The sequence below is a fragment of the Corvus hawaiiensis genome, chromosome 1 (assembly GCF_020740725.1).
Source record: "Corvus hawaiiensis isolate bCorHaw1 chromosome 1, bCorHaw1.pri.cur, whole genome shotgun sequence".
NCBI classification, from domain to species: Eukaryota; Metazoa; Chordata; class Aves; order Passeriformes; family Corvidae; genus Corvus; species Corvus hawaiiensis.
The window spans coordinates 37,009,565-37,034,330 of NC_063213.1; the positions used below are offsets into that span (position 1 = coordinate 37,009,565).

The 24,766-nt window shown below is 37.7% G+C and overlaps 1 protein-coding gene across 3 annotated transcripts in view; it reads left to right on the top strand.

Annotated features, from left to right (window-relative positions):
• Positions 1-24,766, top strand: part of CAPN7 (calpain 7) — a 33,197-nt gene that overhangs the window by 4,812 nt on the left and 3,619 nt on the right. The window contains exons 3-20 of one of the 3 annotated variants that reach the window (XM_048300710.1): positions 1,099-1,256; positions 3,482-3,549; positions 4,654-4,854; positions 5,251-5,337; positions 6,028-6,154; positions 6,485-6,570; positions 8,257-8,350; positions 9,911-10,057; positions 11,708-11,814; positions 13,285-13,405; positions 13,659-13,803; positions 15,302-15,401; positions 17,078-17,213; positions 17,656-17,731; positions 19,999-20,144; positions 20,885-20,947; positions 23,377-23,507; positions 24,613-24,705. In XM_048300710.1, coding sequence (XP_048156667.1) covers positions 1,099-1,256; positions 3,482-3,549; positions 4,654-4,854; positions 5,251-5,337; positions 6,028-6,154; positions 6,485-6,570; positions 8,257-8,350; positions 9,911-10,057; positions 11,708-11,814; positions 13,285-13,405; positions 13,659-13,803; positions 15,302-15,401; positions 17,078-17,213; positions 17,656-17,731; positions 19,999-20,144; positions 20,885-20,947; positions 23,377-23,507; positions 24,613-24,705 — 2,086 coding nt within the window. Of the gene's footprint in view, positions 1-1,098; positions 1,298-3,481; positions 3,550-4,653; positions 4,855-5,250; positions 5,338-6,027; positions 6,155-6,484; positions 6,571-8,256; positions 8,351-9,910; positions 10,058-11,707; positions 11,815-13,284; positions 13,406-13,658; positions 13,804-15,301; positions 15,402-17,077; positions 17,214-17,655; positions 17,732-19,998; positions 20,145-20,884; positions 20,948-23,376; positions 23,508-24,612; positions 24,706-24,766 lie in introns of those variants that run through there. The other 2 variants (XM_048300719.1, XM_048300727.1) reach the window with 2 other exon arrangements.

Here is a 24,766-nt window from a genome sequence, read left to right on the forward strand (position 1 = left end):
ATGTAGACCTGTGGCCTGCTCAAGGCAGGGTAGATATTCATGGTTGCTCAGGTTCAGACAAGTCCTAAAAACACGTAAGGATAGAAATTTCTTGATGCCTCTGGGACCCCAGGGTACAATTGTATTTCTAGTGATTATTTTTTAATATATATGTAGTTGTAATCTCCCCTGGTTTCCATTCATAACTGCTGATTTTCATTCCCTTTCTTCACACCATAGTGCAGAGCCTGAATTCATTTCCTTGACAACCTTGTAACTCATGTTGGGTTGCTGTTGGATCCCCCCCAGACCATCTTTCCTCCTGGCTGGACAAGCCATGCTCCCTCAGCTTCTTCTGAAAAGGCCAGGTCCTGCACCCTCAGCCTCATTAGGGACCCAAGATTAGATGCAGTATTCCAGACAGAGTCTGCTGAGTAGAGGGTAGCGGTCGCTTGCCGCATCTCCTGCCTGAGCTCCTGCTGACACAGCCCAGGGTGCTGGTAGCCTTCATTGCAGCCATGGGCTTGCTGGCTGTGGCTCATCCAGCTGTTCCCAAGGCCCTTCCCCACCGAGCTGTACCCTGCAGGGTGTGAGTCTGTCCCAGGCACAGGGCATAGCATTTGGCCTGGTTGAATTTCCTGAGGTTCCTGTCAGATCATTAGCTTAGCTTGTCTGTGTCCCTTTGAGGAGCAGCTGTGTGCTTGAGTGAATTGATTTGGTGGGGTCTGCAGTCTGTCTTCTCCTTCAGGTCATTAATAAAGGTATTAAGTGACATGGACACCTAAACAACTTGTATATTGTCATAGTGATGTGTTTTCACAAATGATGCAATATTTTACGTAATTAAGCATCCTTGTTCTCAGTGTAGTATGAAAGAGATTTTATTTACATTATTTCACATCTGAAATATCCTGAAAGCTAACCTCTGCTTCAGGGAAGTGTGATGGTGTTTTTTTGTCCATGCATAGATGTTTTTAGCAAAATTTAGAAGGATTTTGTTTCCAGACAAGAAATAGATATTACCCATCTGATTAGAGCTGCTAGTGTTTTGGTGGCATGTTCAGGATGTTTTTACATGTCTGCTGCTGTAAAAAGCTAAATACTTTCTTTTTCATTCAGTTCAGTCACAGAAGACAGACCCTCTGAAGTCAAAACAACAGTTGGACTTGGAGCGCGCTCACTTCCTAGTTACACAGGCTTTTGATGAAGATGATAAAGGCAATGCAGAAGAAGCTATAGAGTTGTACACAGAAGCAGTGGAACTCTGTTTGAAAACAGTATGTTAAGCTACAGGTTAACTTGGTGGAATTATGTGATGGTAAGAAATTCTTCCACTTTCACAAGTGACTGACCCTAAAAGGCTGACTTGAAAATGGAGTACCTGTATTTGTAAAAACTACCGTTTAATTTTTTTTTCTCACTGTTGTTTTTTTTTTTTTTTAGTGTTTCTTCCAGTCTTTGTTACTACAGAGCATTGTAAATTTATGGGGACTTGTGATTTTAATGTGGTTTTTCTCTGAACTGGATTATACTAAAAATTAGAAATATTCTGGAACCTTTTTCATGTTGATTTTTTGCCTTGGAGCAAATGCCACAAACAGAAATTAAAAACTGTTAAAAATGAAGATGACTTGCTAATGTGTCAGCAATATTACTTTCTGACTACATTAAAGGAAGTCATTTAAGGGAAATTTGTGTGTATAACATTTTCTGAAGATGTAACAGTCTACTGATGCCAAAACTATTAAAAATACTACTTGATTACTCAAGTGTTCAACATTAAAGCTATTATGAGTCAATTCAAGTCACACTGAAATTAATAAAGATGAATTGGCCATTACATAAACAATGAAGAATATAATTACAGGTACTGCTTTTCTCCCTGAAGTCCGGTTGCCTTAACTAACTCATTACAAGAAGAGCTCACCATCATAATGTAACTCCACCAAGTTTGTTTTTCTTTTTCTCTTCTTTTCAATGTTATAATGTAAAAATATTTGTGGGTTGTTGAGGGTGTTGTGATACTGTTGCTACATACTAGAGTAATTCTTTCCTCTGCATTATGTTAACAGGTTTTACCTAGGCTAAAACCCCCTGGTGATACAGTGTAACCAGATCAAGAGTTAGTAGAACTGCTCTAGTTTTTCCACTTGAGCTGTTGGAGCAGAATGTTTTCAGTCTATTACATAGCATTTACTGCAGCAGCATGCTGCTTTTCCTCTGCTGTGTTCCTCCTTCTGTTATGTCAGTGCATGCAAATATTACTGCAGTTGGTCTGAAAATATCTCGTATTAACAGCTGCATTTATTGGGTATTTCATTAGGTACAAGATACTGCTGAAGTTTCTTTTAATCTTGACTAGCATATTCTTTTGCTGACATGATGGTAAGCTTTGTCCCTAGGGATGACCCAAAAGTACCTTCTTCTTCCCAGGATAAAAGGAGAGTGAAGAAACTCTGCTATCTTGAAGCTTTGCTTCTGTCTTTCTCCTCAGTATATTCAGGTGGAGAGATGTGTTTCTTCCTTACCCTTGAAGTATTCAGAGAGCAGCCATTACTCCTCTTCTGTGGCTGATTCCTAGATGAGTGTGCTGGTGTTCAGTCCTCACTACTTACCTTCATAAATCTTTAAAAGTCTTTTCCAACCAGGAACTCCAGAGCGTAATTTATTTGCAAATGAAATTAGTTGCTTATAGAGGGTGTTTCTAGTTTTGTTTCTTGGGGTGAAAGTAGCTTGCTTTTTGTATCCTCAGTTAACCTCCCTGATCTGGGATAATCAGTCAAGGCACAAAGCTAGCACCTGAGACCTGCTTGTGGGTGCCACAGGAGAAGCCACACCTCACGTTGTGCCTCCTGCAGATTGTTTAGCTGCAGAAGCCATGCTTCATCTGTAAGGAAGACAAAAATATAAACTGTCATAAATGACCTCCCAAATGGGAACAGAAGTTAACACTCTTGATATCTGCTTTGTTGCCCTGTCATAGATTATTTTATGCCTTTGATTGCAAGTTAAAAACTTGGTTCTTGAAACTCTATCTTGTTTGTTTGTATTTTATGAAAGTAAACATTTTAAATTTTTGTTCCTAAGTTACCATGATCATTATAACACATTTGGGGAAAAGAATTTGAACACATCCAAGCCCAGCAGTATATGCAACATTTGGTTGTGTCTTCTTTCTGCCAATAGTGTTTTCATACAATTAATTGTACTGGCAATTCTTTTTGTGTATGCAGTGTTTTCCATGCTGAAGAATTTTAGACATAACTTCCATTCTATCAACATTTCACTAGAACAGCAAAATGGTATTTGCTTACATAGTATTTTTTTATGCTGAGCTTAAAAAGGAAACAACAACAAAGCAAAACATTTGCTCATTTCAAAATGAGAATTGGAAGAAATAGGTAGTTACTCTTTGCTCTAATCTAGAAGTATGACAACTGAGCTTATAAAATGTGTTGGTGGTTTTTGGATGTGTAGATTTTCTTTTTATTTTGCACTTTAGGCTACTGAAACTTCAGAAGCAGGCCTCCAGTCCAAACTGAAACAGCTGGCCCGACAAGCACTAGATAGGTGAGTACTGCTAATGTTAGTAAACATAATTGCTGTCAGGTCTAAGTGCACTCTCTGAGCTGGATTCTCAGTCTAATGTGTCTGTGTGGATTCTGTGTAGACTAAGCTCCTGTAGAGTTCACCTTGGAGCTGGTTGCCAGCTGCTTCACTGCTGAGTGTAGCAGCTCTTGTTCCAACCCTCTGGGAATCTTGGGACACGCAGAATTTGGAAAGGACTCTGTGCTTTTTAGAACAAATGCACTACTTCGGAGATATAATCCAGAGTACTGCAATTATTGGCCTCCATAAAGATGCTGAATTCAGGCTAGCATGTAGTCAAGGTGTCAGTGTCTCTTCATAAGAAAGACAGCTTGGAAACTGGGAAACTTACCTTGATGACAGCAATCTAATTACACAGTATATGTGTAGTGAAATCTCTGTCTGAAACAAATTACGTAAGTTCAATGTACCTCTTTTTAAATCAGCTCTATGATGGTGAATCACAGGCTATGTTGGGCAAAGTTTCAGTATAAGCTGGGTTTTAGCCCTTCTCAGTCTGTGTTCAGAAAAAAATCCCAATATTTTGCATGTGTGTGACTATGCAGAAGCTTAATGCAGCAGTAACAAAATATGGCTCCTGCATACACAGTGTTCAATCAGTTGAAATGCTGGGTTGTGAGAATGCCCATGGGGTTTTACTACTATTATACCTGCTAGGCAAAATAGATCTGTAAGGTATGAGAGGAAGCAAATCAGTTTTCTCTCTGTGTTTCAGTGATCTTGTTCTGAGATTCCACATAATGAACACTTACACAAATTCTCCCATTAGCATAATTTAGAGGCAATAAAAATCTAATGAGTTCTGTCAAAAGTAGCTTGTATGATTTGGAAATGCTATATTTTAATTGATTCGAGAACAGAAGAGTAAAGAAGTACCAGCATCAGAAATTGATTTTTTTTTTTTTTTTTTTTTTTTTTTTTTAAGAAAATGTGGTGTTGGTCAGCTTGGGCATTTGCTCAGTCCATTTAACATATGTGGGAACATGAACAAAGAAAATCAATAATTGAACTGTAATTATATTTTTATCACTGTTATAAAGAAAATGCATTTTTTATTTGCTTTAGAGCAGAAGCACTGAAGGAATCCATGTCAAAGTCATCTCAGAAAGAAAAGTCAACTACAGCTAAACCAAATCAGCCAGTCAGAACATTCTTTCCATTGGGACCTGATTTTTCTCTAAATGATAAACCACAGACAATCAGAGCAGTACAAGCTAGTGAATCTCAAGGTCAGAGATACACTGCAGAGGAGATTGAAGTACTCAGGTAAGTTGAAGATTTTCCAAAATTAGTTCATGAAAGATCTGGCTCGGAGAAACCAAAGTGCAAAGTTGTTTTTACAATTATACAACTTCTACTTCACTTGAAATTGAGGGAGTGTAATATTTTATAAGTCTCTGCCTTCTGTTGCATGCAGTTCCTTTTACTTTGATTTTTATTATAGTTGTAATAAGCTAAATAATCCATAAAATCATTAGCCTAAATTGTGGCTTTTGAAAACTATCAAATATATAATGTTCAAGAGGTAGTTATCTTGTTTTCAGAAGCACTGTGTCTTGTTTTTAAAAATTCATTTTGTTATTACCTTCTGCAAGTTAGTCTTTGGAAGATGATTGATAGGTTTGTAACTCTTTTTTTGTTTGTCTTTCCTATGACTTGCAGGAAGACTTCAAAGATTAACGGCATTGAATATGTACCTTTCATGAGTGTTGATCTGAGGGAACGTTTTGCCTTCCCTATGCCTTTTTCGTAAGTATGCTTCAATTACTGAACTTCTTTTTTTTAGTTTTGTTTCTTTTTCAAAACTTTCCCATATTTGGTATTTCTGTATTTTTTTTTCCAGAGTTTAAAATTGTTTACATAGGCTTTTAAGCATAATTTAGGCGGAGATATTTAAATACTACCACTTCCTTTTTCCACTCTGAACTTAAAATGTTGTTGTAAGCTGATCCTGCTCTGTAGTGCTTTTGCAGTTGTGTCTTCAAGCCTACAAGGACAATATTATATTTGGCTTTTTGGATTATTGGGCTGGACTGGCAACTTTAGTCTGTTTTCTGATGCTGCTCCATGCTAATGAGTTAGCTCTATTGCTTGTAAAATGCAGGTGATAGCTGTTTCCTCTGCAAAGGGCTATTCCAAGGAAGAGTGGTGTGTAGCAGCTAGACCTTCATTCATAAGCAGTAATAATAAGCTAAGATTACACAGCCATAATAGACAAAGACATTGGGGTTGGTTGAATTTTTTTTAACATTTTTGCCTTTTCCCCCCCCTAAAAATCACAAACTTAGAAACAGTGTTCTTTGAACTTGTTTTAAAGCTTTGTAATTGTTCTATGCATGTTTTGTACCATCTATCAAATATATATGACTGGACATACCATGGAAAGCTTTTCTGAACTGCTATTGATTTATTTCTACTTTTTTTCTCTCTTAAATCTAGTGATAAGTGTGGGAAGCTACCATTATCCCCCAAACAGAAAGCAATGTTTGCCAAGTGGGTGCGACCAGATGACATAACAAATAACCCTACGATGATCTATACTGTATCAAGTTTCAGCATAAAGCAGGTAAATTGTTCCTAAGGAGAAATGTATGCTGTTAGTGGTTTATCATGGGGGACTTTCTTGTTCAAAAAGGAATCCTGTCAGATGTGAGAGGGCTTTCCTTGGCTCTCATGAGATTAAATAAATAGAAAAAATGTTGCTCTGTAGGGGCCTCATGTTGAGCAAGCATACATTTTCTGCCTCTTTAATAGTAGCTTTGCTTCTTTTGGTTTAAATCGTCCCATTTGAAGGGAATTACCGACTGTTTTCCTGCCCTTCACACACTGCATTCATCTCTCAGTATCTGAGTTATTAGTAAATGTCCTCACTGGTTTTGTTTTCTTTTCTTTATAGACAATAGTGTCAGATTGTTCTTTCGTGGCATCACTAGCTATCAGTGCAGCATATGAAAGAAGATACAACAAAAAATTGATCACAAGGTAAGTAGCTGTTGCTTTGTAAGATCTTTTCAGACTTAATACTGCCAAGCTTTTGCAGTATGTTCTGTGACAGCTGTACACAGTAAAAAACAGCATTTGTTTCACCTTCGTCTCCCTGGGACTCATGAGGTATCAGCACTTCTAAGCTGGAAGCCAACTTTATATTGAAACAAAGGGTTTTAAATCTAACAGCAAAAAGCTGTTAGACAAACCTTCCTAATAACAATTTTAAGTCAAAATTTGGAACAGATTGGGAATTTATTCACCATAGACATATTCAAAGAAAAAACAATTTTCAGTCATTTATACACACTCCAATATCCAAGACTTTTTATAGATGCTCTCAAAAGCCTTCCCAATTTATTGCATCATGGTATAGGTGTTTTGTTTCTTTTTTTACTACCAGAACATCTCATCTGTCTTTGTTTAATGGATAACCCAAGTTTCATCCAGCTAGACAGGGCTTTATTAAATTTGCTGTCCTGGTTAGATAATTGATGAATTGATGAATTTTCTGGGGTGTACAAGCCTATGAAGTTGCTCCTTTACTGTACCTGCAGTGTATTGATCAGGTTTTCTGGAGTGTATGGGCCTTTGACTCCTTAACTTGCTCAAGATAGCTTTCTTTTTCTATGATATCTTATTCATCTCTAGTTATATGATAACCATTAAACAACTCTTTATTGAATTTTGTTCTTCAACTGTTGGTTAAGTTCTCTAAGGGGTACGGGTTCATGGAGTTGCTTTCTGCAGGTGCAATGAGGTAATTTCTCAGGGTTTTCTACTGATACTCAGCCAACACAGATCTAAATCAAAACCAGCTAAAATCACAGTCAAACATTCCTTAACTAATTAAACATAGTTCATTGCAAAATTTTTTAAAAATCACAAAACTCCTGGCTAACTAAGATATAACTCACTGTCAATATACATATGTATACAGACACTGGAGTCTAACTTCAGATGTGCTTTGAGGAGTAATAAATAGTTTGGAAGGATTCTTTATTTTTTGAGGATTTTTAAAATATAAATTTTATTCATAATGCTCTGTAGTTTCATTTTCCTACTTTGTTAGCTGCTGTGCAACAGGTGATCCATTTTACAACTTGCTGTGGAATTAATGTTAGCAACACTATCTCATCTCCACTCAACTGGCATCCCATGATAAATGTACCATAGGTTTTCTGGACTTTTCTGGGAGGCTCTTGCCAGACCGGTGTGTGACTGTTCTTGGATTGTTTTGTTTTAACCTATTCTTGTGAGAAGTGAGTTTGTAGTCTTTTCAACAGCAGCGAGTTCTGCACTGCCTTCTCCTTCAAAAGTTTGACTTGTCATTCAGGCAAATACTGTATTTATATTATAGATGTGTAAGTATTGTTTGCTTAATACTAACATGAATTTGTTTGCCTTGCTTCTGTTTGAGAAACAATTAGGTTACTTACATTCTTTTTGCTACTATATTAAGTAGAAAGCTGCAGCAAGAGCAGGACCTGAAAAATAAAACCTATTTAAGCATCATTATTTTTACTAGATGTGAGTTGCTCTTCATTAAAAATTCCATATTTGTCTTCAGTGTAAATTCTGAAACAGACTGTGTTAATCCATCTTTTATTGTTGTAAGTGTATAGCCAAGTAATTTATGTCATAATTTCCTCCTTTTCCTTTTTTTTTTTTTACTGTTAACAGTATAATCTACCCTCAGAATAAGAAAGGAGAACCAGAATATAATCCATGTGGTAAATACATGGTGAAGCTTCATATCAATGGTGTTCCTAGAAAGGTAAATGTTTTGGGGGAACCTTAGTACTGTTATTGCATAAGTCATGTATTTTAAGGCTTGATCTGCTTCACTATGAAGTGCTTGCATAGCAAAAACTTTAGGCAGGTGTTTTTGGAAAGTAGTTTTTAATGGTCAAACCTTTTTGAGATTAATTTTTGGTTTTGAAGTATGTAACCATATACTACTTCTGTCTGTACTTCTGTAGATGTTCATAAAAATAGCCTTACATCAAATTCATGTTAAAAATGCCTTATATTACTTAGCAGAATTGTGAAAACCAAACAGGAACAAAACAGTGTATGCCCTATTTATGAATTAGATGTACAGTATTCCACTCCATCTTAGAGAGAATTAAAGAATGCAGAGGGGGGTGTCAGGAAGAGTATAGATACTGAATGACTGTAGAGGAATCACTCAACTGATAACTCAAGCAAGGCCTTGCTTGACTACAGATTTTTAGTAAGAAGAGGAAATACTTGAAGATAAAACTTTGCAAACTCACAAACTACTTTATTTTCTTTTCAGTGCAATAAGTAAGAACATAAAAATGTATTTCTTCTCATAATACGTAACAGTAGCACAGATCGTAGTGACTGATGAATGTTTATGAGAGTTCAGAAGTTCATGGTGTGAAGAAGTAGGGGGAAACTCCTCAAAGGCCCTTAATTTTTCAGATATAACCTCTGGGTCAGGAAGTCCTTGAGCTACAAAATTCCAGAGTCTGAATGTTTCAGGAAAGTATCATTTTTGTGTCTGCCTTGCTCTTAAAAATCTTCCCAAAATATCTCCTAATGGCTGCCTTTTGTTAGGATGAATGGCCATTTGCTCTCCTATGAAAAGGTCCATTCATTCCTGCACAGATAGGATTTGACCAGAGAATGTGCTGTGTTGGTAGCCTGTATTTGTAATGGACTAGTGCCCACAGGGAACTGAAACATCTATTCAGGGAAACTGTTTCAGACCACTGCAGATATGCAGTAAGAAACTGTAATGATGATGAGTATATACTACCTAATTTAAAGAAGAAATGTTAATACTGTCACAGCTGCTGTTTTGAGTTGTTTTTCCTTTTCAGAGAGAAGAAGCTTAAATGTGGAACAAGAGGCTGTGAAAGTGATACGACACAATTTGTTTCCTTAAAGATAAATAAATATTTATTTCTCTGCTGGCTACCAAGCATCATCCATGTTCTGATTCCTATTTAGATGAGGAATATTGTTAGGCTTTCTTTACTTTTTATGCTTATAATTGCACTGAACTTTTCTGCAAGTGCCTTTTGTAAAGTACTACACACTGTATAAGATTGTACTGTCCCCATCAGTCAAGGCAGCCACTTACATGTCACCCAGTTAGACCAGTGCAAGTAAGAGCTGGCAACAGAATTTCTTGTTCACTTGGGCAGGCCGCTGCAGGATTGATAGAGGTGTCCATATGTGAGAATAATGGTCAGGTCTGGCTGTGTCTGAGAAGCTTTGTATTAATGAGGGTCTTGGTTTATTTTCTAATTACTTTCAAAATACTTTATTAGCTTTATGATGATTTTTCATTCATTTCACACAGGTAATCATAGATGACCAATTACCTGTTGATCATAGTGGGGAACTTCTCTGCTCGTATTCCAATAATAAAAATGAATTATGGGTGTCACTAATAGAAAAGGCTTACATGAAGGTCATGGGAGGATATGATTTTCCTGGATCAAATTCTGTAAGTATGAGATTATTTCTAAGAGGAAAAAGTTTCACATAGATAATAATGGGTAAAATAATTTCCTTCTAGTGAAATCAAAGTGAACAGCTTGGGGAGACAGGTATTTAGTTTGACATTTTCTTAAATTTTTTTCTGTTTCTTTCTTTCACAGATATTCTTAGCTGTACTTAATTAAATTATGCCATCGAAATAGAATGAGCAAGACATCTTGATGGTCAGAGTTAATCTTAGTTCTCAGACTTCAGTATTGATGCTTGTGGAGGGGAGGTGTTTATATAGAGTCTAGATGGAAGTGTTGGGTGAAATCATACATTCTCTTTGCCCATATCAATACTGCTGGTTTTGGTTTCTAACCCTTTCAATAAATAGGGCAGTTCTCCCTCATTAGGTAATGGAGTCAGCTAGGAAAGGAACAGTCTAGTCATTTAGGTCTATATAGAGGGAACAAGTACTTTGATCTGTGCAAGTTTCTTTATCAGATTGTTCCACTCATCTCTGTAAATACGCATTGGGTTTCTATAATGTGGTTACTGAAGAAATAGTCATCATACTGCAGCTAAACTGACGTGCACGTTATTCTTTAAAGAAGGACACTTTGCTGAAATGAGTAGCCCACATAATTTCTTACTTAGGAAGCCTTTCTGACTTTAACTTAAAACTATTAAACTTGTCAAAATTTTTTTTTTTTTTATTTCATGGTGCTAATTGGTGTCTTGACAATCACATTCTTGGTGGGTATACTTGGTAATCATCACCTCTCAAATTATTATGGAGACAAATGTGGCTTTGTGTAAGGGGTAAATGTAGCACACATTTTTATGTGTGTCAGTGTCAAGCTGCTTTGTTTTGAAGGACAGAAGCTGGTGAGAATAACTGGGTCTTATTCCCATTGTCATCCTCTAACTTGCTTTCTGGAAAACCAGCTTGACTGGTGACATTTAATCTCCACCCTTCCTGTTCCCTCCACTTTCCACTGTATTCCAGCTTCGTTCTGTAATCAGGGTTACTTACAATCAGGCTGTCTTGTACTTGTAATTCCTCAAGTTCCCACCCAGCAGTGCTGGTTATTGACACTTCAAGCATTTACAGTCTCTGCTTTTGCTTTGAGGAGTACAAAGCACAAGAATAGGAAATAAGCAATATTTCAAGGAGTGGGGAGATTAAAGCATCTTTTTATGGAAATACATGTCAGTGTCAGCTTTACCAAAAAGAAAAAAAGCCCAAACCCTGAGCTTTAGAAATAAAACATAAATTATTTAAAATGCATATATAGTAGCATGGTTCCAAATAGTGCTTCTGACGTATGCTTTAAAAGTCTGTAAATCTGTGAAATAAATAGAACACATCACACAGCTGAGCATGACTGATGATCCTGATATGCTTCCATTGCTCTGGAATTCCAGTTTATTTCATCAGTTCATTTTCCAGCTTTTTTTTTTTTTTTTTTTAAGCTACTTGGAAATCTTGTCCTTATCTAATCAAAGGAGTTTTTGTTTGTTAGTCTTAATCTTGACCCTTTTATGCATAGAGCTGTATTGTAATTTATGTGTGCTTGATTCCTTTCAAGGAGTTATAAGTTGTGTACAGACATCGTATGTTTATAGATGGATTATCTGTTCTGATTTCTTTTGAATACTTGCATTTCAGAATATTGATCTCCATGCACTGACTGGTTGGATACCTGAAAGAATTGCTATGCACTCTGACAATCAAGCCTTCAATAAAGATAGCACTTTCAGAATGCTTTATCAGAGGTAAACACTTGTTCTTTCCTAAGTAATTAAAATGCTTGCTGTGTAGTAGCTGTGTTACCACTCTAAAAGCAGTACAGTCACCACAGATACTTTGACAGCATTTTGGTACTGCTACAAATTGTGCTTTATAAAACCTCCATGTGCTTTCTGGAAGAAGAAAAATTGACATATTGATGGCTTCGATAGAACAGAAGATTAAAATACTGGGGAATTTTGTGTGAGGAAATTCCTTATGTATAAATTAAAAAAAATAATAACCCTTTCCTTGATAAAGAAAATAGAATACAGAGTCAGAGGAGAGCAGTTTGGAACCAATATACCAGTTAAGTGTTTAAAAAGAAGAAGGATATGTGTTCTGTGTTTCCACACAGTTCCCCAGAACTATATTATATCTGCTGTCCTTAGCAAGCAGACATAATTCAGTATTTCTAATCATATCACAAGATTATGCCCCATCAGTAAATCTCCTGGAGGAGCACCAAAAGTCTATCAAAACTGCAATACTGGTCTTCAGACCTACCATAACAGCTGGATTTGATGGCCTTAAAGGTTCAAAATAAATGATTCTGTTATTTTGCTTATGATGAAAGATATAGCTGTGATTTATAAATGCCAGGTATACCAAGTACTTTGATTTCTTCCAAAATGGTTTTGTGCAGCCAGTGTCTTACATATTTCAATGCAGTAAAAGGGGATTATTCTGTTGACTGAAACATCTGCATCCATGCTAAAAGAGCATGACCCTTTCTACAGTGTTTTTTCAGTTGGTTAGGAGCTCTCAGAGCTGTCAACAATTTTTCAGATATTCTGGTGTTGTAATTTGAAGATGTGACTGAAGTTCAGATGGGATCTAGCCATTGCAGCATCACTGTTGTTCACCTGTGCTAGACTGAAAATGTGTTGATCCATAGTCCAGTGATCCTGTAATCTGTCTAGGGACACTGGGTATGTACTTGGATTTTTAGCGTGGGCTGGAAACATGTTAGTGTGTTTTCACAACAGCAATTGTTGCAAAATTAACAACTGCTATTCAGAACACTAAACTTGAGTATAAACATCTGCAAAAGTATAGAAGCATGAACTTCTCATTCTTCAGAATCCTGGGGGTGTGACAGACTTGATAATTTGCTATATACAGTCATTGACTAAGTGTTGATGAAACCACATTTGTGCTCAGCTGAAGATCTGTCAAGAGTATTTTAAAAGCGACACAGGCTGAGCTTCAGGTTGATAAATGCTGAATGTTGTTTATGAAGTTATATTAAAATCGTAATTTTTCATTTAAAGCATGTACTTAATTTGGAAAGAAAAATAATTCCACTTTCTCAAGTTTTTTTCAGGAGTGATTTCTGCTGGCAAAAAACCCCTGTATCCCAGTTTTTGTAAAGCAGGATCATGTTAATGGACAGTGTACAAACATGCAACTTGCAAGATTTTAATTAAGCTATTTTTTTACCTCTTTTTGAACAGATTTCACAAGGGAGATGTCCTTATCACAACAGCAACAGGGGTGATGTCTGAAGAGGAAGGAGAAAAATGGGGTTTAGTTCCAACCCATGCATATGCAGTCTTGGATATAAGAGAATATAAGGTATCAAGTGAAACTGAAGGTGTTTTGAAACTCCTGTTTGAAACCTATGTGTGTTTCTCGGTTTACCCCAGACGGGTACCTACTGATTTTTTTGCTCTAATGGCTAATATAGTTTATTTTGTCTTGGACCCAACTGGGAAATTTCAGAAAACTTAAATGATTCTGTGTTTTCTTGATCATATGAAAACCACCTTCAATATGTAAAAATTACATTGACAAGATGAATTGACAGTTTTACTTTGTGGTTTTCTAGGGACTTCGGTTTCTTCAGCTAAAAAATCCCTGGAGTCACTTACGTTGGAAGGGACGATACAGTGAAAATGACACAAGAAACTGGACCCCAGATTTACAGAAATACTTGAACTTTGATCCCAGAACAGCTCAGAAAATAGACAATGGTAATAAGGTTTAAGAAGTCACTATCTTTTTGAGTCGTATAGATCTTTGTGGTGTATCCCTGCAGGAAGGTGGAAAGGAATGCTTAAGCACAAGGAGAGTAAAACAAATACTAGAAACTAAATAGTCCGAAAATGTAGGAAGTACTTGTGTATTTAAATGTGTCATTTCAGGTTTGTCTGGGGTTATAAGTAATCTGGACTATTAAATATATCTCAAATTCATTGACAAGAAAGTACCTCCTTGGTTAAGTATGCTGTCTCAGTATGTGGGAGTTCAGTGCAAAGAGAATGTTCTGATAACAAGCTGTGTAATGCTGCTTTTTAATACGTGAATGGACTTCTTGTGGTTTTTTTTTCCTCTCCAGCATTTTCAAATACGATCAACATGCTTACTGTAATCAGTATTTAAATCAGTCTTTCTGCTGCAGCAGCTGCATTTTACTTTCAGAAAGACATTTCTGCTTCTTACTGTCCTAGTTGCTGTCTGCAGATCTCTGAGAGAGCCCTTTTGTTCAGTGACACTGTTTTTACAACACTATGCCTCCAAGTCCATTAGATTATAGCATTTATTGATAAGCCTTGTGCAAATGCCTGATGAAAACTTTTGATTCAAACATAAAAATAGCAGCCCTGGATTTGTGACAGTTATGAGAGAGTAGCTTGTTATTTATTTACTGCTTCACTTTGTAAGTAATTTGTAGCATCTAGTTGTTAAAATTTTATATAAAATTGCATTACTAATTTTAATGGAGTTATTCCTTCTAATTGGATTTACACTTTGGTTTTCTTGTTTTTGTGTAGTTGTTATGACTGCTTTTTAGTGCTGCAAGATCTGCAACTGCCTATGTCAGAGACACAATTTATAAGGCTGCTACCATTTTAAAAGTTAATTCCACTAGGCATCTGTTGGCTTGCAGGCACTGTTGTTGGCTGGAGTTGCCATTAAGGGAGCTATGGAAAATTAGAATAAATGCATGAGAATGTTGTAAAGATGAAGCAAATTTAGGGTGCAAAAGCAAGTAACATAGGTGTTGGATGAAGTATCTTAGAAATACATTCAAAGACACACGTTGATTGAATACTCGATTGTGCTGGATGACTACTGAAGTAGGTTGTTGAATTGCAGGAACCTGTTTGACTGTGTGTTTTATTTTTTTGTTTTTAGAAACCTAGGAAAGGGGAAATCAGGTCAGAATCACCTAATGATGTCTCTTTCAAAATAGCAGATTTTCTTGTATCCTCTGCTTATTGCTTGAGAATGACAAGCATTCTGACAGCTTATCAGAAAGTCTCTGATAATAAGCAGAGACTAATTTGTTTTTTCTTGCTTTAACTTGGTTTGGGGGACAAGTTTAAATTTAGCAATTTAGGCAGTGCAGACATTACTACTACATTTTGCAAAAAAATAAGCTGTATCATTTGCCCACAAAGAGACTTCTGAGAAACAAGTGAAATCAAGGTATCTGGTAAGAAAACAATAACAGCATTTCCTTTTCAGGCATTTTCTGGATTTCCTGGGATGACCTGTGCCAGTACTATGACGTTATTTATTTGAGTTGGAACCCAAGTCTTTTTAAAGAATCTACATGTATTCACAGGTTGGTCCAAAAGATAAAATTTTTATTTCAAAATCTCAGTAAATGTTCTGATGTGAGGTTTCCTTCCTTCCATTCTTCCAAGTTACAGCTAGGGGCCTGAATTCCAACCCTGTTCTCTTGAGCCTGACTACACTTTCCCAGACCAGGCTTTGTTTTTGACTGCTTCTGTAACATCAGTGGAGCTCAGTAACCCTTGTGATGTTGCTGTGGAACTGAAGTTGTGTAACCAGATTCTGATCTCAGTCCCACATCTCCCTGTCAGAATAAAAATCAGATTTTTGTGCAGTCCATCTCTAAGCAGTGACCAGGCAGTGCTTAAGTGACCTAGTTATTATTTGAAATTCATCTTTCTGGCCAGTTGCAAGTGAGCTGTGCAGCATGTGTTTTCTTTACAGGGTGTGTTCACTGACATCAGGGTAGTTTAACCAGTTCTGGGTTTTAGCAATTGTAGTTATCATAAGTAATCTTCCTTGCCTGCTGATTTGTTTTCTGAATGTGATACCTGTCTCTTACCAAATATCCATTACATTCAGGTTTTTTGTCTCACAGTTTGAGGATAAGTGCGTGTGTCTCTGTCTCAGTTTTGGAAAGCAAGGGTTTCTATACTTTTTCACTCCACTAGACTGCACTTTGCCACTGCTTCCACACTGTCTCTGCGTGTGTTAGCTCTGCACAAGCTCCTTCATTCACAGTGTGACTGCTGAGCTTTTCTGTAAAGACTCCTTCCATCTTTGTGCTCCAATTATTTCTAAAATACACTGTAGCAAGGTGAGATAATGAGTATGTCAGAGCTCACCTACTGGTCTGTCTGTCCTTACATTATCAGTGATTGTCATCCCTCTGTGTAGGGAAAAGCCTTAGCACAGTGGCCGTTACATTAAATGCAGAGTAACAACAGTGATAATTTGAAACTTTGTTAATGCAACCTTCCACACATGCTGCTCAGTTGTACAAGTGTGAGAGGGACAAGGAGACTTAGGAATAGCTGTATACACTTCTGTTTCCAGTGTGCCACACTTTTTGTTCAGTCATCAGCACTTTTGTTTTTTCACGCTGTATTTTTCTTGTCTAGACAATTCACAAGGCTGCAGGCTGATTCTGCAGTAGGGCACCTCAAAGATCTTTAACACTTCCTGCAGGGCACCCTTCCAAGCATGAAACAGGGCAAATTTTTAAATAAAAATTGCCTCAGAAAAAAAAATGGAGGAAAATACTTGGCAAGCTTTTGAAACTAACCATAGCTGATAGATAGATGGATGGATGGATAGATACATAGATAGATAGATAGATTTCTACAGTTACAAAGACATAGATGTTTTTCATTTAATATTGGTGTGTGCAATCATGACTGTGCTTGTGTAGCTTAGGCTGCTTAAATGGTTCCACTTTTTCTGTGCTTTGTGTGGCTGTAGTCACCAGCCAGGCTGTTTGTATTTAGAATTTTTTTGTCATCATACATGTATTGTGGTGAACTCATTTATAAAACAAGGTTCCAAGATAATGCTTGTGATATGACTGTGTTATGTAACCACTGCCATAGATGCCAGTAGAAAACTAGGCTTTGGTAACTTGTTACTGATAATATCTTGCTCTGTGTATTGTGTAGGATTTGGAGTTCGTCTCAAAGCATAAATTAGTTTCTTATTGGTCTAATAACATGTCTGTATCACTTTCAGTACGTGGGATGCAAAGCAGGGCCCGGTGAAGGATGCCTACAGCCTGGCCAACAACCCTCAGTACAAGCTGGAGGTGCAGTGTCCACAGGGTGGTGCTGCTGTCTGGGTCCTGCTCAGCAGGCACATCACTGACAAGGTGCTGGTTCCGCACTGCGAGCTCTGACACAGCTTCTGTAAATCTTTCTGTATGGCTTTCTCTTATTAATATGTTACTGCCTATGTTCAGGTGTGTATGCCTGTGTACATGTAGAATTTTTTAATTCAGCAGGTATGTGTACCTGCAATTGAAACAGACCCAGAGTAAAATTTGAGCTGACTGATTCTATTCCACCATACAGGTTCTGAAGTGACTTTGAATCCTGGAGCCTGAATAAGTTAAATTAGTGGCTGTTTGTTTACTTCAGGCATTTTAAAAAGAATTCTATTGGGTATCCCAATAAATACAAATATCAGATCATACTTTGTGGTGATCAAAAGGGACAGTAGAATGTATACTTGACTTTGATTAAGCATTCATTATGTTTCACAGAATTGCACAACTCTGATTTGTGTTTGTTTGTGGGGTTTTTTTTTTATAGGATGACTTTGCACACAATCGGGAATTCATTACAATGGTTGTGTACAAGACTGATGGCAAAAAAGTTTACTATCCAGGTTAGTATACCTTAATTGTCAAGAAGCTGATGTCACAAATAAACGAAGAATTACACAGAATTTTTTGGAGAGGAAAGGCACTTTTCCCTTTAAAACCTGATGCCTCAGTAAGAGGTCAGTCTTCTGAAATCGTTGTTTTGCTCTGTTTGATCCCACTTAAAGTCTACACTGAAGGATTAGGCCATTCTACGCATGCTGTAAGCACTCTTAAGAGGTCTATGTAGTCCTGCTGACACTTATTTTGATGCAGCATTTTCTTTATTTTTTCTGTTTATTTTTCAGTGCCAGTAGTTAATGCTTAGAGGGAACAGATGTTATGTGTTAGTTTCTCTGATAGCATATTTATTTCCTACATTTGTGAAATTATTTAAAGGTCTACAGCTTCCACAAAATGAAAATAATCAGGGTTAATTGTCCCATGAACTTGGCTTAATAAAGTACCTAAGCAAGCTTATGAAATACAGGTGAACACTTCAGCATATTTCCAAGTATCAGGTATAGAATGTTTAAAATGTTAAAATTTTATCAAAATCTCACTCTTGGTCATTATATGTCAGATTCTCTTCACCTTGTGGAGAAGGGGTTTGGCTTTTGGAGCTTTGCTGTAGCTGTGAAGCAGCCATGTATGCTTTATTTCAAAACAGATAGCAGATCTGAGACACAGGCTGGGATACAGGGTGTAAAGGTAATGCCCAGGTTGAATGGATAGACTGAAACTTTAGGTCGAGCTAATAAGATCATATTTTTATTCATTCTTTCCATCAAGTTAGAGATTACCAAGAATATTCCTTGGAATAATTCAGTGAAGGTGCATCTTAAAACAGGTGGATTTGGCCTGTTGCTTTTACAGATAGGAATCTCTTTAGAACCAAGCTTGCATTCAGGTAGCGGCTCATGCAACAACTCCCTTAGTAGCTTTTAAAGCTTTTTTCACCAAGGAGTGGAATTTGTGGGACTTTTTCTATTGGAATGGCTGGCAAGCATTGCATTTTTCACATCTGATCTTGTTCAGTCAATTCTGTTGACCAAATCCCCTAGATCCAAGCTTCCCCTAGAACCCAAGTCTTTCTGTGAAAAGAGCTGCTGATACCTGAACAAATCATCATCTGTTTTTGCAAGAGCTTCTCTGTGAGGAGAAGCAGATGCCCAAGACTTGCTTCTGGTGTTGCTGGTAGTTGTAGCAGTGCTTATTTTACACATGTGTTTCACTGAAAACGTTCTTAAGTGGGCAAACCCAAACACATTTGTATAGTAGAGGGAATTGTTCCATTGTGCTTGAAAGAGACAGTCTAGCAAGACCAGTAGCAAAAACTGAGTGATTCATATGTTTTGTCTTGCTACACAAACTTTTTTAAAAACTTCTAATCTCATGAGCTCAAACTTGTTTAAAGCCTTCTTCCATGGAAATAGATTGGTCAAGCTGCAGTATTATTTTTAACCATCTGTTAAAATGAAATGAGAACAAAGCAGCTAAATCCTTTGGCAGCAAGGCCGAGATTTCCCATTCCTAAGCTTCTTATTGTTTTATATTAATCCTTTCCCCTCTCCCATGTTGCTTTGTGGAAGATAATAAAAGGACTTGATCCTGGGCCTATTGAAGTAATTGGCTAGACTTGGTCCTGCCTCACTGAAATTAAAAGAAGTCTGGAAAGAACCAATTAGAGGCGAAATAACAAATTACACTGTCTAATTGTAAAAGCAAACATTTGGGATCTTTCTAAGTACCACATGGGCATTGGTATTGGGCTGCAACTACATCTGTGTAATGATCACAGGGATTTGAAGAGAGAGGGAGAGAAAGCCTGTGTGATTTAGTTAAAGGAATTAACATGTTTTGAAGTATTGTTTATGAGGTGGCCAAAGATTTTGGCAGCTGTCATTCTGGAACTGTCCAGCCGATGGAGAAGGAACAGACACTTCAGAGATTTTCAAAGAGTGCTTAAACATTCGTTACCTTTCTCTTGAAATTTCAACATAATTACAGTAGGCTTCTTTGAGTAGTGACTTTGGTGGGAGATGGATAAGCAGTCCTTACAAGTCTTGGGATTTAAGCTGTACTTTTAAGCACAGAATTTGTGTCTTTTCATGTGTGACTGTACCTCTCCTGAAAACAGTAGCTGATGTTAAGACTGTCCTTTTTATGGGTAAATCTTGATGCTCTCCTCTGTTCAGAGCACTCGGGTCTGTTCAGTCTAATCTTAGTAGTAAGTTTACCAAGCTGGGGGATTTTTTGGTCAGGGAAACGTATTCATCCTTTTCTTTTTCAGCTGATCCTCCTCCATATATTGATGGTATCCGGATCAACAGTCCTCATTATCTGACCAAGATAAAGCTGACCTCTCCAGGTTCCCATACATTCACCTTAGTGGTGTCCCAGTATGAGAAACAAAACACCATCCATTACACCATCAGGGTATGTGCTGTTGTTTCATAATGAACATAAGCAATTAAACTGTAAAGTGTCCTTTGTTTTTATATTTGAGAAAAATTCTTCTCAATCAGTATTGCTATTTTGGGAGGGAAGCTATGAATGATGGAGCAGAACCACTGGATGAAGTGTTTGGTAACGTTTTCCATTTGTAGTTAAGATATTAGTGTGATTTTAGTAACAAAATCAGCTGAAAAATACTCTTATTTCTTAGAATAAAAAAATATCTATGTACAGGCAGATCACTGGCTCTCTATATATCAAAAATAAATCTATTTTAGATCCTGGTTAAGATGTAAAGTTCTTTTGACTTCTCTAGGTCTTGACTTAGGATTTGGGTTTTTCTCTTAACTACTGAGTCACATAATGATCAATGCTAGATTTTTTTTTTTTTCACTGAAAAAGAGTAAAATGCAGATTGTTTCCATTTTGCTTTTTTGTTGGGTTTTTTGGGAGGTTTTTTTTTGGTTTGTTTTTTTGGGCGGGTGTTTTTCTGTTTATTTGGTTTGGTATTTTTGTTAAGAAATTAAGTAGAACTAAGTCTTAGTCCCAGCACTATTCTGAATTTTGAGTTGGACACAGGGTCATCTGATGGGTAATATGGGCATACAGGGAACAAGTATCTAAAAATGTTGTGTAGGCAATTCTTCTTCTTTTTAATTTGTTGTGATTTCATTTAAAAAGTGCAAGATAATGTGTGACCTGCTGCTTCTTTTACAATGCAGGTGTATTCCTTGTGCAAGTTCACCTTTTCCAAGATTCCTACACCTTACACCATTTCTAAGCGGGTAAAGAAACATTTTCTTTTATGCGTGACTGGTTTGTCTTTTCCATATTTGAGATGTACAAGGTTTTTAAATATATGTTGATCCTAGTGCCCCACCTCTACCACAGAGAGTGTTGTTGCAGCTGTGCCATTGCAGATGTGCTGCAAAGCCTCTGTAGAACAGTCTGGCCTTTGGAACAACCCATACCCTAATAAATCATCACTGCGGAAATCAGGTTGTGCTAGGAATGATGCAGAGTGAAAACCCCCCAGAAGCATTGCTCATTTCCCCTTGGGAGAATTGCATGATTTTCTTGGAAAAGCTCTTGGTATGATGGGACAAAATCAGCAACGCCAAACCAAAGGCACCAGTAGCAAGACCATAAGAAACAAACTTAGGATGGCAATATCACAACACAGTACTGTTCCTAAATTTTGCAAAGATACCTCAAGGGTCTGTAACCATTGGAATAAGCACTCCCATTGCCAAACATGATCAAGGAAGTATATCCATTGTACATTTCCAGTAGAAATGCTCCCTGGGAGTACAAGAACAGGGGTGAGAGTGAAAAATTTGACTGAAATTAAGTCAGAAGCTCAGACAGTTTTGGGACCAGCTGCTGTTCATATTTCAGCTGTCAACATGAGCTGCAGTTACACCTAAAGCTGAAGTATAAATATAGCCAAGAACTCACAGGATAAAGTAACTTGCATGTATTTTCATGTTTCAGCAGCTCTATCCTCAGGAAAGAGTAAGCCAGCAACGTTAACTTTAGCTCTGTACCTACCATGCATACCCTGGGGAATCCTATTATAGTCAGAAGTCTTCTGTCCAAACAGTAACTTGTTAAGGAAGAGAAACAAAGGAGTTTGAGCCACAGTGGAACCGTCCATTTTCTAGGACGCTCGTGCCTGAAGCCAAGGATTGCATTACTTTGTGTGGTCAGGGGGACATGCTGGCTTGCAGCTTGGCTGTTGAGTTCAGACAGTGTTCCATACCAGCTGTTATTTCTGGAACAGTCCCTTGAAGCCTGTTCTAGAGAATGATGAGTGAATAGAGAGATTCCTGGGAACAGCGAGATAATTTGTTTGGTTCTTCCAGAAACCATTGTCCTATATAGCTATTAAAATCTGGGCTTACTTTGAGGAAGTGAAGAAGTCAAAAACACATTAAAGGTGAAAAGCCTGTTTGAGGCTTTCTTGAGGAAGGACATCTGTTTTATGTTGTAATATGTTTGAAAAGAAAATTAAGTATGTAGAAAACTTCTGTTAATTATTTGAAGATGTCTGTCTAGTATTCCAAAAAAATAAAAGGTATTTTCTATCTATCTAAGGCCAGTTCTGTCTTTAGGATTGAGTATAAAAAGTTAGTTGCCTGTATTTAATGCCTGTTTGGTGATTGCTTAGCAGTCATCACACTCAAAAGCAAGCAGAGAACTAATTCACAGTTTAGCAGTAAAACCAAGTTTTTTATAGATGTCCTATACTGGAGTCAAGTGGTCACCTCTGGAGCTCACCAAGCCCTAATGTGATTCCTGAAATTAAGTGCAGCAGAAGTGGAAAAGGGCTGGAAAGCTCAACAGCACACAGCAGTTTCAGATTCCTGGGTAGCAGCATGGTAGGGGAAGAAATCCCCCTTGCTTCCACACTTACCGTGTCTGAGGGGTTTGGGCATTGAGTGAAGAAATTAAATCACAAGGGAAAATGCTGCCCCTTGCTGATTTGACAGAGACAGGAGGGAAGTAACAGGAGAGATGGATCTCAGCTATAAATCTGTGGGAATGCCTGGCATGCCTTACAAGTCTAACCTTTCAGTTTAATGACTAGCAGGAGGAACTTGGAAACAGATGGTCTGTTTCTCAAAGTCTGAGCAGCATTTTTCCTTTTGTGTGTCTTTGTCCTTGCAGGATTTGTCCTTACTGTTATCTTGTCGCTGCAGTGCTGGTTCTCAGAGTGCAGAGAGGTGATGGACAGGGCTGGAGGCAGAGATCTTTAAAAGTAAAGGATACAACACTATTAGTATTGTACTGCCTGCATCACTGCTGTTCCTCATTTAACCCAATGGAGGAGTGTCTGAGGAAGAAAAACTAACCTGTGTAGTCTAGTATGTGTGGGATAGATGGGAAAGTGGGTCTTTTGTTAGCTCAGTTTGTCATAGTCAGAAACAGTCACTCCTTGCTTGTTTAATGTAAGCTGGAAAAATACAGTACACGTCTAAGGGATGTAAGGCTTTGATCAAGGGGGTAGGGAACTGCACAAGACTTAGTGAATGCACAACACAATCTTTCACTTCACTTTAAAAATTAGGAGAGGTCACTAAAGTAACCTGTAAAGTGAGAGGACCCTCTAGTCTTGTTTGTGTATATATATATGTATATATATATATGTATATATATATATAAGCAATACAAATCCTTAGGATTTGTTTTCTGTGCTTTTGACTTCTTTCAGGTTAATGGACAGTGGAAAGGTCACAGTGCTGGAGGATGTGGAAACTTCAGAGACACCTACAAAAACAACCCCATCTATCAATTCCAGCTAGACAAGAATGGACCACTGCTAATTGAACTACGGGGCCCAAGGTTTGTAGAGAGTACTTGTCCATCAATACAGTGAAGGCATTGCATGCCAAAGATGAAGCTTTGTCAGTATCCCTTTGGGGAGGGTGGGAAGCTCATGGAAAATCCAGAGGACAAGGTGCTGACTCAGATTTAGTACTATTTATGTTTCTATCTTTACCATCAATAGTGTTTTAAACCTACACGTTAACTACTGTGGGAAATCCTTGACCTATAAGGAAAGCAGTTGCCTTCCTTTCTCTTTAGTTTTGGGTCTGAGCAGAGCTACGGAAGAAGGTATAAAGGACTTTGCTTCTTAAAACTAATTATGATCATAATTCCTTTTATTTTGTAGTAGAGCTAATATGCAGGATGCTAAACCCTTACAGGCTCTGAGTCTGAAAGTGCATTTACTCTGCCACTAGCAGGCCAGGAGAAGTGCTGGATGTCAATGTCCTATAAAGTAGACTTACGCAGGCCAAATTCCTTTGACTCAATTAATGATTACCTCAAAATACCAGTATCCAGCACTTCTGAATAGCAGCATCTCCTGATCTGCAGTCAAGTGTTTATCCTTTGCAAAGCTATTTGCCCTTTGCAAAGTGGGCTCCACAAAATGGCAGAACTTTTCTATCTCTCCTCCCCTCTTTGAGGACACTCCTCATGAAATGAAGGCAGAGGTGTGGATGTATAGTTCCATGAATTGAGCAGTTTTTTGTATGCATTTTTTTCTGCACTTGCACATCATATTTGAGTAGTTTGAATGACAGGGGCAGTGGTGCTGGTCACATGCATTAACAGGAGCAGACAAAGTGTCCCAAGTTGTATTGCAACATGAGAAATTCTGCTGAGATCACTGACACTGAGTCCTCTGATAGCAATCAGATCACACCCCAGGATCTGTCCCATGTGGCACGAGTGTGTCACAAGCTTAACTACTTGAATTCTGCTTGAGTGCACAGGCAGGCTTCTAGCAGGCATTTTCCCTACAGTCTAGTTTAACCTGAATTGAGTTCTGTCTTCTTCCAGATGTCTTTCAGTTATACTGTATAGTTTTTAATAACTAGCCCTCTTCCTGGTAATCCTGATGACCCAAATATCTAAAGCAAGTCTGTCATGTCACTTGCAGGCAGTACAGCGTTGGTTTTGAACTTGTCACCGTCTCAACAGTGGGAGATCCTGGTTCCTATGGCTTTCAGAAAAAAAGCAGCGGTGACTACAGGTAACACGTAATGAAGTCTGTAGAGAGGTTTGAAACACACTTCAGATCCCATTTCTAACAG